At 37.0% G+C, this 15684-nt stretch overlaps 1 protein-coding gene across 9 annotated transcripts in view; it reads right to left on the minus strand.

Moving 5' to 3' along the window:
- The window catches only part of Gria4 (glutamate ionotropic receptor AMPA type subunit 4), a 371791-nt gene that overhangs the window by 22464 nt on the left and 333643 nt on the right, over nucleotides 1–15684 (minus strand). The window contains exon 15 of one of the 9 annotated variants that reach the window (XM_052751556.1): nucleotides 6634–6672. The exons of the other annotated variants lie outside the window; for them this stretch is intronic. Within the exon in view, the coding sequence (XP_052607516.1) occupies nucleotides 6651–6672 (22 nt within the window). The 3' untranslated portion in view covers nucleotides 6634–6650. The remainder of the gene's footprint in view (nucleotides 1–6633; nucleotides 6673–15684) is intronic. 9 annotated transcript variants of the gene reach the window in all.

Raw genomic sequence — 15684 nt, forward strand, 5'->3', positions numbered from 1 at the left:
CAAAAACTGATTGAAAATACAACAAATTACCCTATAGATAAAGAAATTTTAAAATTATTTTAATTACATCTTATTCTCTATGCTTCCCTTCTCATTTAAAATTCTCTGCAATGGGACTTATTAGTAAAATCCAAGCAACTAAAACTAACAAACAAAAATAAACCCTCTCAAGCATTTTCTACGACTCAATGAATTGTCAACTTGATACAACCTAGAGTCACCCGGGCAGAGAGCCTCAGTAGGGATTGTCTCAATCAGGTTGGCTTTTGGACATGTCTTGATCAATGTGGGAAAACAGAGACTGAAAATGGGTGACACCATTCCTGGGTTTGGGGCCTTGTATTGTACAAGAATAAAGAAAGCTAACAGAGCAAGCATATATTCATTTCTCTCTGACCTTTACTGTAGGTGTGATGTCAGGAGTTCCTTTGAGTTCCCTTGCTCTTAGAAACTCACTGGAAGCTCACTCCACAACCTGACTTCCCTACTCTGTTGGACTATAACCTGGAATTGTGAACTAAAGGAAACCTTGTCCCTGTAAGTTGCTTTTTGTCATTTTATCACAACCACAGAAATGAAACTAGCACAGACATATAGAACTGTTGTGTTCAAACCAAACTTTCCCTGTTACTTTGTACCAACTCTAATCTAAAGAAGCTAAATCTCAGAGCTATTGCCAAGCAGCTCAGGAAATGTTGACTGGCCTGAAGTATGCCATTGGTTTTGGTGCAGTTGGTTTTGTCTCTTGAGCCAGGGGCTGGAGGCCACTTGGTTTAGATGGTATATAGGAGACTAAGTGTAAGTAAATTCTTAGGGAGACCTTCAAATTTTATGCTTCAACAAAGCCCCAGGGAGCTGAACAAATGAATAGTTACTGCACTAGCTTCCAGCAACATGTTTTAGTGTTTGTTCTTTGGAATGTGCACATCCAATTCTTAAGTAAGTCTAAAGGAGGTTAGTCTTCAAGCATCATTGTGATTACTATGAGGCTGTCTGCTAGGTATTTAGAGCCTTAGCTATAGATTGTGACATGAAATGTTTAGTTTCTCTCTGTCTCTGTCTGTCTGTCTGTCTGTCTCTTTCTCTCTCTCTCTCTCTCTCTCTCTCTCTCTCTCTCTCTCTCTGTGTGTGTGTGTGTGTGTGTGTGTGTGTGTATGTGTGTGTGAGTTCAGGTGTGGATGCCTGTTCATGTAGAGCCTAGAGGAGACCATTGGGTGTTTTCTTCTATAACCTGGTTCATTATTCCCTTGAGACAGCGTCAGTCACTAAGCCTGGATCTAGGCTGGCTCCAGCAAGCTCTAGTGATTCTCCTGTCCCTGGCCCCCAACAGTATTGAGGTTAAAGATGACCATGCCCATTTTTAAAAATAAATAAATAAATAAATATATAAAAAAATATAGGTTCTAGGGGTTTGATTTCAGGTCCTGTGTTTGAAAAGCAAACTCCCTTAGCCCACAAATTGTGTTAATGTTGAGTATTTTAAGGTTAATCTTCACCAATGTTTCATGGAGTTTAGTTTCATATTATTAATTTTGCATCATCGATTATAATTTGCTACCTATATTCAATCATGGGTCTCTTCTAAGATTTGATGAAAGTTGGATGTTTTATCAATAACATGAACAAAGACACACACATTAACTGGCACATGATTACAGGTGGTTCCTAGACTTTGGAAAGTTAGTGATGCACATAGATTCAAATTTCTGCTGTAGACTCTAGCAACAGCTGTTTTAAAAGCAAATGTGACTTCTCTTGTGCATGCCTATTAGAGTCAGAAGATACAAAACCAAACGGATACCATGCTGGCTACACAATTCCATTAGAGAAGTTTTGAGTCTGTCGTTTGTCTGGAAGTGATATCCTGGGTTCTACATCAATTTGCGATCATTAAGTAAACATATCATAAAAGAGATTTTAAAAATAACTACATGATACATTGATGGGAAAATTGTTGAAAGATACTTTCAGTTATAGTTAAATAAATTGAGAAAATATCAAGGAATCCATCTTAAATACTGCCAATTTCATTTTATAGTAGATCTCCTTTGAGGCTTTAAAGAATCTATGGTGTTCCTCTTCTCTGCCTCACTGTTTCTGCTGCTTGCAAGTGTTACAAAAGGCAGCTTTGGATGAGACCACAACAGCTGGATTGTAAGATGTTCTATGTTTTCCAGGAACAGAACTTGCTTTTCAAGCTGAGGTCATTATTAATCTAAAGTACAGTTTTCAGAAAACGGAAAACTGGTTGCTGTCAGTCACTGCATGGGGGATGCTTTACAACATGGTGCAGTGCATGCCTAAGCTTTGCTGGGGTGAGTACAAGCTGTGCAAACTCTGCTCTGTTCTGCACTATGGATTCTTCTACCTTCTAGATCCTGTTCCTTATTCTTACTAATATAATTTCTATTCCATGAACCACAGGCCATGTTTCCTTTTATATATTTGCCTGCTTCCTAAGAACTTTCAAGGACAGCTTTAAGAACTTAGAATCCTGAGAATTTTGGGGGTCAACAAGTGGGCTAGAGGTTATCTTCCTTTCTCACTTCACAGATGTGATCATGGAGGCCTAATGACAATTAGGTGACTTGTCCAACAAAGCCCCGCTGGCTGGGAGTCATCTGCTTTCTGGTCCAGTGCTCTTTCCCAAGAACTTTGACATTCTGCTCCTTGTCAAAGCTCTTTCCTGTGTTTCAATGCTATTTCCATCCTGTTATGTTTCTCTGAGGAACGTGTGTTTTTCTGAGAAGTTTGCCAGACTTGGTGGGGTTTTCCCTGGTTAGGCTGTGGGACCTTATATTTACTCTGCATGAGTAATTTGGTATCTCTGGCCTTGCTATTACACTCATATTCACTTAAAACCTGAAAGGCAGATGAACTTGCCAATGCAACACCTACTTCCTAAATATTGACAGAACAGCTGCAGGCAATCTTCTTTAAGAAGTGATCCCAATAAACTTTATGGTGGTGATGTAAGTACTTGGTAACACAGCCTTTTCTCCCAAGGTTGGAATAAGATGCATATTTGAATACATACAACGTTCTCAGTTATCTAACCTCCAAGTTTTGGATTCCTAAGAATGTTGTCACAAGAAAACCTTCCGATCTTTTATACTAAATAAGAAAATTTACTCAGAAGGAATAGCAGGATAAAAACATGCAAACCTAATTTTAATTTTCATTTCCCTTCCATTACTATGGTCAACCATCTTTAAGAACTGTTATCTGAAAAGTGCCCCTGAATTCATATTTTCATTTCCGCAGCACTGGCCCTTATCACTTAGCACAAGTCCGCTGGCTGTTTCACTCCCTCAGTGCCCAAAGCCAGCATGAATTCTATTCTCTGCAGGGATATAACACACTGACAAATACCTTTTCCATGATTTGTGATTGCCTCAAGATATCATTGTAGCTTTTTTGAAATCCAAGGCCTATCTGTATTTTTAAAGTATAATGTTCTTATCGTATGATAAGGCTGACTCTATTCAACAAATGGGGAAAGAGGTGCCTAAGGTTGAAGGCTATTATTCACTGGCAACACCTACTCAACGCTGGAATAGAATCTATTCAGCACACTCATCCTCAGGACACATTCTTTCTTCCTCTAGCCAGGGTAGTTTCCTGATAGCGCCAAAGGTGTTTTGCTTAGAATTGACTCCAAATTGAATAGCTCCTTAATCAGGAATTTCTTTCCTCCTTCCTTTCATGTTTCCGACATCATTTATTTGCCCACTTACTGACTTACCTGTCGAGACCCTCTATAAGATCTCTCTCAGATACCTCAGACTGTATAAGGATGACAGCTTCTATGCGGGACAGTTGCAGCTCAGTCATAGGCTTATTTGCAATGTAATGTGTGTTTGTGTTCTGCTTGCTTAGAGAGCAGCAGTTGTATCGTAGGGTATTTTATTTCAGTCCAGATGTAAAACAAGTCATAGATATGATACTCTGAAACTGGTACCACATGGAATTACCTTTGCAGGGATGCAGTTAAAGCACAAGACTAATGTGGTGGCCAGTGAAAGGGAATCTTCCTGCTGTGGAGCCCAACATACTTGTGGGAATATATGATATAAAGTATGCTTTAAAATAAAATGCTTCAAACCTTTCTATCAAATGTTGGCAAGAAATATTGACACAGAAATATTAATATTCTCTATAAGAATAATGAGAGGTAATTTATCAACAAAATAATTGAGGTTGGTGCTTCATTGGGATGATCACTAAAGGGTCGATCACTCATGCACTTTGTTTCTCCAATGGGAAAGACCACTTGTAAAATTAGATATAACTGGTATTTTAATATCACTGAGAATATAATATTGCCATCTGTATTTAAAAACAAAAGGCCCAGGTAAGATCCTTTTGCAAATCCATTCCAGTCACTACATTTAGCCTGTAAAACAACTTTAGATAAGACTTCTGTCACTAAATTTACTAATTGGAATAGTTAATACAGTCATTTGACAAATTAAATGTTGTATCTATCATTAATAGAGACCAAATGCCAGCTGCATGTTTAGTTTGATTTGACTAAAATTTATTTCACTACATATTTTATACATATATTTAGCTCACTTTTATTTTCAAATATTTTAGAATTTCTGTAAATATTCTTGGGTGAGAACAGATTCAGATTTTTTCTCTGGTATAAGATCTTAGGTTCCTTTACAATAGGCAAGTATTTGGAGTTTATTCATACAAAATAATATTTGTGATACTAGATTTTTTCTCTTAATCTTATCTTTCTTATTGGCTTTTAGTTAGGTGGGACAATGGTAAAAATAGAAAAAGGAACCTGAGTGGTAAAACTAGTTTGACACAAAGGATTAGCTAAAGAAAGAAAAGTGTCTGGATTTTCCAGTGTTCAGGGCTATATTGTCAGCTCAGAAAAGGAAGAACACTAGGATTTCTGGTGAAAGAATTCTAAGTCTGTTTTGCAGTTCTTAAAGATACCATTGAGTTTACACCTTTCTCCATAAAGGTATTATTTGCTTTATCTGTGGGAGCCCGTTTTCAGGTTCCTCGTTACTTTACCCAGCAGGTCCACATAGAGGAGGATGATTAGGACCACGGGCCTGAGTGCTGGTGTCTGAGATGGACTACTCTTGGCTGTGCTGGGGGGAGGTCTTTTGCTCCACCCCTTGTCATCTCTATAAATACCCTGTGGCAGAGACAGTCAGGGTTCATTGGAATAGGTTCCAGGCTCTCTCGAGGCTATCCTTTATTTTCTATCTGTTTATCTCCACAACCTAAATCCTTCTAATATTTCCTGCTGCTCGCACTTAAGAAAACTCTGGGGAGCTGTGGGGTTGGTGGGTAACTGCTCCGCACTTATCTTACTTTATTTTAAAAATATCTTTGTCATTATAAGGTGTTTGTGTATATATTCATATGAGTGAATACAGATATGTAGTAGTGTAGTCTGTGGGGGTCAGAGGACAAATTTGGGTGGTGTGCCTCCTCTTCCATCATGTTGAAAACAGTGTTTTTTGTTGTTCACACCCATGTAAGCAAAGTTAGCTGGCTCATGATCTTCTGGAGATTCTTCTGTCTCAGCCTCCCTTCCCCGACAGGAGAACTGGGATTATGCATGTTACTATTTACATGGGTTATGAGAACCTGGATTCATGTCATCAGGTCTGCCTGACAAGTGCTTTATAAACTGAATGATTTTCTTTCTGGTCCCTTAACTGCCTATCCTTGAGACAACAGTGTTCACAATACAAATATGTTCCAATGCACAATAATTATTATTAATTAAAAATGACAAAGCTTAAATTCTATTTCTTTCTTTTTATTGTGTGTATGTGTGTGGTGGGGGGAGGCATGTGTGCCATAGCATGTGTGTGAGAGTCAGAAAACAACTTTGTATCTTCCCTTGGGAACTCTTTTGTGGAAAAACAATGTGAAAAAGACACCAAACACAGGAAATATTGATGACTTCAAAGACAATAATGAAGAAGGTGAACAAACTATGGAAATTATTAAAATCAACATCAAGAGGCCAATGAGGGAGGGTATAGCAGAAGCTGGAAAGAGTGCTCAAAAACCATTTTCCTTCCTATTATTTTTCTAGCTATAATTTCCATATAGTGCATTAAAAAAAACTTACTAAGGCTATATTACATTAGCTTGAAAGCTTATCCTGATTTTATTTTAAAAATAGATATCATTAAATTTATAACAACAGCATCTTTTATTAAATTTTTTCTTGATAACAATGTATTTTGTGAGAAACATTTTGGAGTTTAATTTAATATTTTTGTACTTTCTTGCCTATTATGGTTTGATTGATAATAACTATGAATATTCTGTACACAGAGAAATGAACAGATAAAGAATTTAAATCTCAATGGAAGATTGGTATTGATATTTAATGAGGATGGAAAAAAATGAGTGAAGTAGCATACAACTATTATAACTTGTATGAAGGTTTCCCTTTTATCCTGTTATAAAATTTGTAAGTAGATATTGAAATAACTACTGTGCATAGGTAACAAGCTGGTTTCCTAATGCTGGTGGGTTAAAAAATATAAATGTATAAAGAAAAAGGGATTAACAAATAGGTGGGGGAGGGGTTTCCTTCAAATGGATGGAACCCATTCTTTTGAAAGAAAACTCCCCTCTTACCTTGGTCCTGGAGCTGGTTAGTTCTCCTCTGTCCTCCTCCTAGGGGAGAAATACCCAAAGTTAAACAATAATAGAACATGGTCTTGTATTAAAGTCAAGTTCAGTTCTGGCCAACCCCTTCCTCAGGTCTCACATGATACTACCAACTGTCTGATATGATGGGGCTTTCACAAAATCCAATTGAAACCCATTTTAAATATTAAGCCAAAGGGAATGAACAAAGCTGTATAAGATGGAAAAGAAGGTGTCCCCTACTCAATTAGTCTGTCTTGTCAGAGAATGCTTATGAATTTCCTTACAGCAGGAAATTACATGGAACAGCATTGCTTGTGCAACTGATCAGCAGGAGTGATAGGGGAAGAAACATCAAGAGTTCCCATGGAGAAGGAGGTGTCCTGATATTCCTCTTGCCCGTGGGAATAAAATTATAGTGCTATGAGTAACATTGTGTGGGGAGCTGCACTAAACTGGTCCAATAAAAATGATAATTATTATAAAAATTGAAAATAACATGCTGAGGGAGGATGAGGAAATTCTCATCTGAAACAAGAAATCATAGGTGAATTCAAATCTCATCTGAAAAAAGAAATCTTTTTACTTTTGCTTTCGTCTACCAACAAGGCTTAGGTTGCAGTTCATGTAAGCTCAGGGCTCTATAGCCATTATCAGATGGGCTTTTCCTCCTTAAAGCACCTGTGAAAATTAAGACTCCTGGTGTCTTAGAAATATGGACAGCATAGTGTAAGAAGCATAAGGCTGAGTATTCAACAATAATGGTCCCAATAGCATCCCAGTCACTCATCACATGACATATGTTTCCATGGAGTCACGTATCTGGATGAATGCAACATTAACTCCAACTAGTTGTTGGGATTAAGTCTGAGAATGTATTCATTTGCGTGTATTATCAAATATTTACTTTTCATTATATAGTCTTTGAAATGTTTGAATTATCTTATCTCTTTTGAGGATATTTCCTAGTTAACTGATCTTACAGTCAGTTTACAGTTACCCTTTGGCATAATTTCAGAGAGGATGGGTGATTGGCTCCCATATAAAACCAAATACCAGACAATTGATTGAATTCCGTGAGACATGAAGGAGAGTAGAGACCAAGAATGAGCCTGAACCCATACAAGATCATGTGCTATTGTTATTTAACTTTGGGTAACTTATTAAAAAACTTCATCAAGTAAAAAGACATTGGGTGAGCAGTTGGATGCATGTTGGAACCTCAGTATGTCCCAGTATGTTACAGAGACAGCAAAATGAAGGACAATGTCTACAGTACTCTAATGGTCATCATGAAAATGTGCAGGAAGGAAACATTATGACAAATTCTGTGTTACATCAGCAAATCTTGTTTCCATCTGTCACTCCATCTGATTTGCATTGGAGTCACCCTATGAACGTTAATGACCTTCAAGCTTCATGATACAAACATGATGTAATAAAGTTTTCCAAATGGCATAATATTCTTCTTTATCATTAGTAAATATACTGAAAATGTCTATCCTGACAATTATTCATTTTCCCTCTAAACATTATGAAATCATATACTATTTTCTTCCCTGAGACAAATACAACCAAAAATTGTAAACCATGTTTAAAATGAAAAAAATGTACATTTTATCTTATAAAACACCTGTTTCATCCATGGTTGTCACAGTTTTGAACTAAAATCTTTGTGTTTAGAAATAATATAGGAAACAAAGGAAGAAAGGAACTGTAGATACATTGCCTGGACTGAAAAATTAAAGTGACCATGCAGCATTTACACTTTAGAGATAAGTGGTGGCTACTTGAGATAGAGAAAAATGGAAGAGAAATTAATAGTATTGACATTGCCAAGGTTACTAAAATGTCCTTAAAAAACATCTTCTCAAGTATTATATATTGAAAGATCATATTATATGGGGGAAATTCTTTGTATCACATCTGCATATGAAAACATAAGACTTGTTCTCAATAATATTCAATCCTTTTGCACTTTCATATTAATTCTATCTTCTGTGTATCCCTGTGGATTTTCTCACACATGTGCATCATCAAAAGTGTGAAGCCAGTGTTCCATTGCAATTTCCATTCACAAGTCTGAACTGGAAAACTCCATCTCTAGCTGAAAAATACCTTTGCAAACACCTTTCCATTTCACAATACAACAGATAAAAACACAGGAAGTGGCTTGTTTCCAAACCAGATATATTCCTATCACCTGAGACTGACTCTCCCTGTCTTACAATTCAAAAGAGGTCTAGAGAGTTTGGAGACTGAAATACATAGCCAAGCAGCTTCTCTCATGAAGTACTCTGAAGCTGGTTCCCATCACGTGGTACTTTCTAAGAGTCTGAGAATCTCTTTTTTCTTGATTGAACAAGTCAGATATCGGAGAATATTAGACAATTAATTTTCTATATCTTTGTGGGAACCTGCTTTAACCATGGTAAAGTCTTTTGTTATCTACCTCTGTAATGTCTTCAGCTAAATAAAAGTTTATCCTATTTTTCACATAAATTTATATTTATACAAACTTGAATCCTATGCAGATATTTTTAACGTGCCTTGGCATTATCAGTGTTGGCAAAACTGAGACAAGAAAGAATTTAAAGGTCTGTATTCATATTAAAATACGTACATATATATGTATATTTTATAAATCTTCTCCCACAAGAGCACTGGAGAAAGGAGTGAGAAGACACCAGCTCTAATCTCAGCTAAGGAACTCTGGGCAAGTCACCTAAACCTTATTTATAGAGTCATCCCTACAACAGAGTGACAACAGAGTCAGAAGGAGTACATATGTTTGAAAACAGTGACATTAATTATACTGTTGCAGTGAGCATTTCCACTTTAAAAAGATACTGGGCAATGATTTTTAGTGTTTTATATGAACCAAATTTAAACACCTTTTAAAGTGAGCAAATTAAACAGAAAATTAAATATTAGATGAACAGATTTTTCTTTGGCCAGTGTAATATTGTCATTATTATATTATTTAGTAGAAAGTGACTGCTGTGGGAGATGATGGCAGGCCAGCTCCCTGCATCCTGCAGTCTCCTGAGTACCTTCAAATGTAAAACAGGTACTGTCTTAGTTCTCTTATGCACCAAGTTCCCTTATGGATTTTTACTATAACATTTTGCTTTTATGTTAAAGATTCTAAATGATAAAAAAGTGAGACTGGTGTCGGGTGGCGGTGGCGCACGCCTTTAGTTCCAGCATTGGGAAGGCAGAGACAGGCGGATCTTTGTGAGTTTGAGGCCAGCCTGGTTTACTAAGCTAGTTCTAGGACAGCCAGAACTGTTACACACAGAAACCCTGTCTGGAAAAACTAAATCTTAAAAAAAAAAAGGCAGGACTGGTGACAACACTTTTCTTTTGAAAGGGCGAGCTGCAAATATCTGGAAAGAGAGGCATCGAGGGGCTGAAGCTAACTGATGTCCCTGATTAGTCCCAGTAAGACTTTGGCCTGTTTCCACTTCAGAGAGAGACTCAGGAAGTAGTCATTTTGGGTGGATTTTATCTGTCTGTGCAGTGAAGCAACATGGAAGAGGAATCTACGTATGCTTTCATTTACTCTGAAAGTGAGTAGCTGTTAGAATCTCATTTACTCGATTGAAACTCCAATATAATTCTTATTCCTGTTAGTTGCTAAACAGTACTCAAGAGAACATCCCACTTCAACGTTTTCTTAAAGACTTATCTGTACTCAGTTTTTCATTGAGTACTCTAGAATAAACGAGAAATGCAACCTAAGTGAAATCTAGCTTATTTCAATATGATAGCTATGACTTTGTGTAGCCAGTCAGATTTTAAAGCCAAATTTCTGTAACACCTCAGTATTGTAGACTTTGAAAACAAGATTGAAGTAGAATGGATGATTTCATGCTTTTAGTTTTCCTTTGTTGTTGAGTTGTGTGCTATGAATGACATTCATTGAAATGTACCATAAAGTTTTTGGAAGTGAATTTCATTCTTTGTGCATCTCTTCTGAGATTTTAGATTCCCAGAAATTGTGGGATCTGTCCATGTAAAAGAAATGATGTTCAATTATGGAAAAATCTGCATATCAAAAAGATAAACAGTGAGCTAACAACATTTCAATGTTTTGCTAGTCTACTCATCTTTTCTTTTAAAAAAATCTTTTAACTAGTAAATTGGTTGCTTCTCTGAAGGCAACCTCTGAAGGCATCTGGAGATATGAAATATGACTTTCTATTTAGTTATTTTCCTGCATATGATACTGTATGTCCACAACAAAGCAATCTTAGATGTCTGTTAGTTCATTCTGAAGCCAAGAGCTAGAGGTCTATTTTGGGCATGAGGAGAAACCTTTAAAGTAAATGAACTTCAGTTTTCTTATTCTAAATTAAGGAACAATATAATTCTAAATCAGAATAATTACTATTTTCTACATTGTTCTGTAACTGCCAAACTATTTTTATCTTCCCTCTCTTAAACATGAATGCATAAAGCTAGTTCCATTTTGGCTGATGCTATCTTGAGACACAAGAAGTTTGTCTCATCTATAGTGGTGAATGGATGCTTTCTCATATATTCTAATGAAGTAGATGGTGAAGTAGATTTTCATGTTTGCAGAAAACCAATGTCTATCTATGATCTACTAAGATGATTATCATCAGCATAAAATTGCATTAAAGCATCATTGCAGAGAATGTTACACTGAGAAGTAGATTACATTTTCACAATAATAAGCTTTAAGGCAGCTGTTTTCAATCTATGGGTCATGATCCCTTTGGAGGTCAAATGTCCCTTTCACAGGGGTCCCCTAAGACCAATTTAGCTTTATAACAGTCATAAAATTACAGTTATAAAGTAGCCATGAAAATAATTTTATAGTTGGTATCACCACAACATGAGGAACTGTATTAAGGAATCTTATATTAATGTTCACTTTACAACCTATCCCTCCAACTTGTATGTTATAGATTATACAAGATTTCTTTGTCTTCCTAATTATTGAAAGTATAAAGAGCTTTATTCCACATTCTCTTTTCCAGTTTCTCTCTAATCTGTCTCTATTCTCTCAAGTAAGTGTGTTCTAGAAGCATAAGGGGCAGGGATCTATTGCTCTATGGTTTGAAGACTTCTCTTCTCCCTCCAGATATAAGAGCTACACAAGAATTGTGGTCCTAAGCAGCCTGAACTGAAGGGCCCAGACTGCCCCTAACCTGCTGAGGGCCCCAGGCCAGCCCTTACCCTCTGAGGGCCCCAGGCTGCCCCTACCCTGCATGCTTTCATTTAGGAAGATGTCTGAAGAACTGCATCTGCAAGGACTGCCACAAAACTCACTACTTGACCTTTGCTGATGTTCTGAGGCTGCACAAAGAGCTATTCATAAGTGAAATACAGTTTCTGCTATAAAGACCAGGTGGGTTTGTCATCTGTAGAACTCACAGTCCTGTGCACTGAGATGCTATGTTCAGGAAGCTTTTCTGACACATTCTCTTCATTGAAGAGTTATTTTTAAAAAGCACTTATGAACCACTTTGTAGTCATTGTACAAATCTATGTCACAGAGAATAACAAACAAAACCTTACACTGGAAAATTTAAACCTTAATGTAGAGAATGTTGAATATGAATGTACAGGCAAATTCAATATTAAAGGAACAAATGGAAGCATGACTATATTTCACACAACTTTGTTTTGTGCATTTCAAAACGCAAGAATGCAATGTTCTCACACACAAACCCCAGGTACACATTAGCTTTTGCCTTTTATATTAATACCTCCTGGTAATGATGCCATAGTTGTCCTTCCTGTGTTGGGAATACAGGCATCTTATACCTGTACATTCTGATTCACTCTGACCAGGTACCATTGAGGATGTTGAAAGCCTCAAATGGCTAATGGTGCAAGGTATTTGTCTCGCAGCTAAGATTTAAATGAGAACAACATGTTCTTGTATTCTGCTCAGATTAGCAAGTCCCGTTCAACACAAAACCAGAAATACCAGGTCTAGGCCTACTGGTATCTGCTGCTCATTTGTCTACCTTCTAGGATATTGGCTTTATATATTTCTCCACCTACCCTTCTGTTAGGAGATCTTTTCTGATGCTGCACTTTGTCTAGTTGGTTTTTACTTTCTTATCTGAGTATCTACAATGTTCCACTTTCTCGTTCTTCACTTTACAGAACCTTCTGATGGAATGCTTTCACTCTAATCCCATTATGAAGATTTGTAAGAGGGAACCTATATCTATCTTCTGTTCACCATGATAGAAAGAGGTGATTCATGCTTTACAGAAGCCACCACATACTTTTCACTTCTGCATGCTTAAAAAATTCACCCTTATTACTGATTTATTTATGAGACAGGGTCTCATGTATCTTGGGCTGGCCTCAAATTCCCTATTTTCTGAGAATGACCCTGAACATTTGATCCTTCTGTTTCCACCTCCCAAATTCTGGGATTATAGATACACATTACAATGACTGATTTTATTTTCTATGAGGCAAGTGCATTAATTGAAAGACCAATAGTTTGAATTTTTTTTTTTGAGTAGCAGAGCTGGAGTCTAGTCTAGCTGCAAAAGTTTAGACTCCACAATTTCTCTTGTAGAAATTTCATTTTATTAAATATATCTTTCTTTGAAGTAGTGGGAACTAAAACAAACTGAAAATCCCTACTCTCCCCGCCACGTCACTAAAATATAACTTATAAATGTAAAGATAAAAACGAAAAAAGAACCAAACACTAAATTTAGCAACTTTTCAACCTTGTACTAAATGCTTAGGTGTCTGCAACATGTCCCCAGAATGAAAAACTTACAAATCACCTGGAAAAATCTCAATTGGAAGCCAGCAACCATCTATAGAATTATATGCCAGGGGATTTGGATCTAACAGGAAGAAAGGTAAAAATACATAATATATGGTGTATCCCCTAGAAACCTAAGAAAAAAGCAATGGTTGTTTCCTCTTCAAGGGAGCTATCATTTTAACCAGCTTTTCAACTACCGAAAAGTGAAATTTAAAACCTCAAATTCCTGATGGTTGCAGAAAGTTTCATGTTTTCCAAAGTGCTCAAACATCTGAAAAAGGAAGGATGTACTAAATAGGTCCTTTTGTGCTATCATTTTCCTCAGGTAAACACACATGTGTTTACCGCATGTCATCTTAATTTGTGAATACAAAAAACTTGGTACTCACAGTAAATATCAGCATCTCTATAGAGAACTAGGGAGCCTTTAAGTGCTACAGCACTGGGGGAATTTGCATGCTTGTATGTCTATGAATGCTGAACGGTGAGACCCATTTTTTGTCCTGTTCATCTAATCCTTAGCCAGATAGACTATCAAAACAAAATGGGTTTACAAAAGTCTGCTTTTCTGGAGCATCTGTTCAAATGTCAATAAGAAATATGGAGGATAATCACAAACATCTTTTACCATACTACTTGATATAAAAATTGTGTGCTTAAAGATCAAGTCAATCAAAATTCCCATATGAGAACGGGGCTCTTGAGGCCCCACTCTTAGCTAAGGAGCTATATTGGCAGTTGATGGCTGCTGGATGAGGAAGAGTAATTTTTCCTTGGAGATGTAACCAATGTTTCAGTAATTGTCTGCACACCTATGCTCATAGGGTCAGGGTCAGTGCTAACAGAACTCAGTGAGATAAGCTAAAATAAAAGAAGAGGACATGAAGTTGACAGGAGGCCATGTTAGGAGGATCCAGGAGAAATTAGTGGGGAATGAGAAGTGGATCTGATCAACATACATTGTATACATGTACGAAATTCTGAAAAAAACTAATCAAATATTGTATTAAATTGTATTATTGTATAGGAATCTAGTATATCTCATTTCCAGAAGACAAAAATGAACATTTACTCACTTACAGTCAACTGGAACTCAGTAATATTAATACTTGTGGTGGTTTGAAAGAAAATGGCCCCCAAGGGAGTGGTACTATTAAGAGGTTTCACTTTTTTGGAGTCACTGTGGTCTTGTTGGAGGAAGTATGTCACTGTGGAGGTGGACTTTGAGTTTTATATATGCTCAAGCCATGCCCTCTGAGATAGACTGCTTCCTGTTGCCTTCCCAAGATGTAGAACTCTCATCTACCTCTCTAGCACCATGTTTGTCTGCATGCCACCATGTCCTACCATGTTGGTAATGGACAGAACCTCTGTACTGTAAGTAAGCCATCCCAATTAAATATTTTCCTTTATAAGAGTTGCTATGGTCACTACAGAAAGGGAAAAGACCTTCACTAACCTGACATCTGACAGCAGACTGATTTCTAAAATATATAAAGCACTCAAGAACCGAGATATCAACAAACCAAATAATCCAATTGAAAAATGGGGTGCAGATCTAAACAGAGAATCCTCAATAGAAGAATCTCAGCCAAGAAACACTTAAGGAGATGTTCAACATCCTTAGCCATCAGGGAAATGCAAATCAAAATGACTTTGAGATCCCATTTAACACCTGTCAGAATGGCTAAGATCAAAAACACTAATGACAGCTTATGCTGAAGAGGATGTAGAGCAAGGGGAGCACTCCTTCATTGCTGGTGGGAGTGCAAAACTTGACAGCCACTTTGAAAGTCAGTATGGCAGTTCCTCAGAAAACTGGGAATCAGCCAACCACAAGACCCAGCTATACTCTCTTGGACATATATTCAAAGAATGTTCAATCATATCACAAGGACACTTGCTCAACTATGTTCATAGCAGCTTTACTTGTAATAGCCAGAACCTGAAAACAACCTAGATATTCTTCTACCAAGGAATGAATAAAGAAAATATGGTATATTTTCTCAGCTGTTAAAAAAAGGACACCAGGAAATTTGAAAGCAAATAGATGGAATGAGAAAAAAAATCATCCTGAATGAAGTAACTCAGACCAATAAAGACAAACATAGTATGTACTCACTCATAAGTAGGTATTAGCTGTAAAATAAAGGATAACTATGCTACAATCCACAGACCCAGAGAGACTGGGTAACAAGGAGAATTCATGGAGGGGGCACCCAGATCTCCCTGGGAAGCGGAAGAGAAGAGGTTTCATGTGTGGA

The sequence above is a fragment of the Peromyscus californicus genome, unplaced genomic scaffold (assembly GCF_007827085.1).
Source record: "Peromyscus californicus insignis strain IS unplaced genomic scaffold, ASM782708v3 Scaffold_11__1_contigs__length_118956290, whole genome shotgun sequence".
NCBI lineage: Eukaryota > Metazoa > Chordata > Mammalia > Rodentia > Cricetidae > Peromyscus > Peromyscus californicus.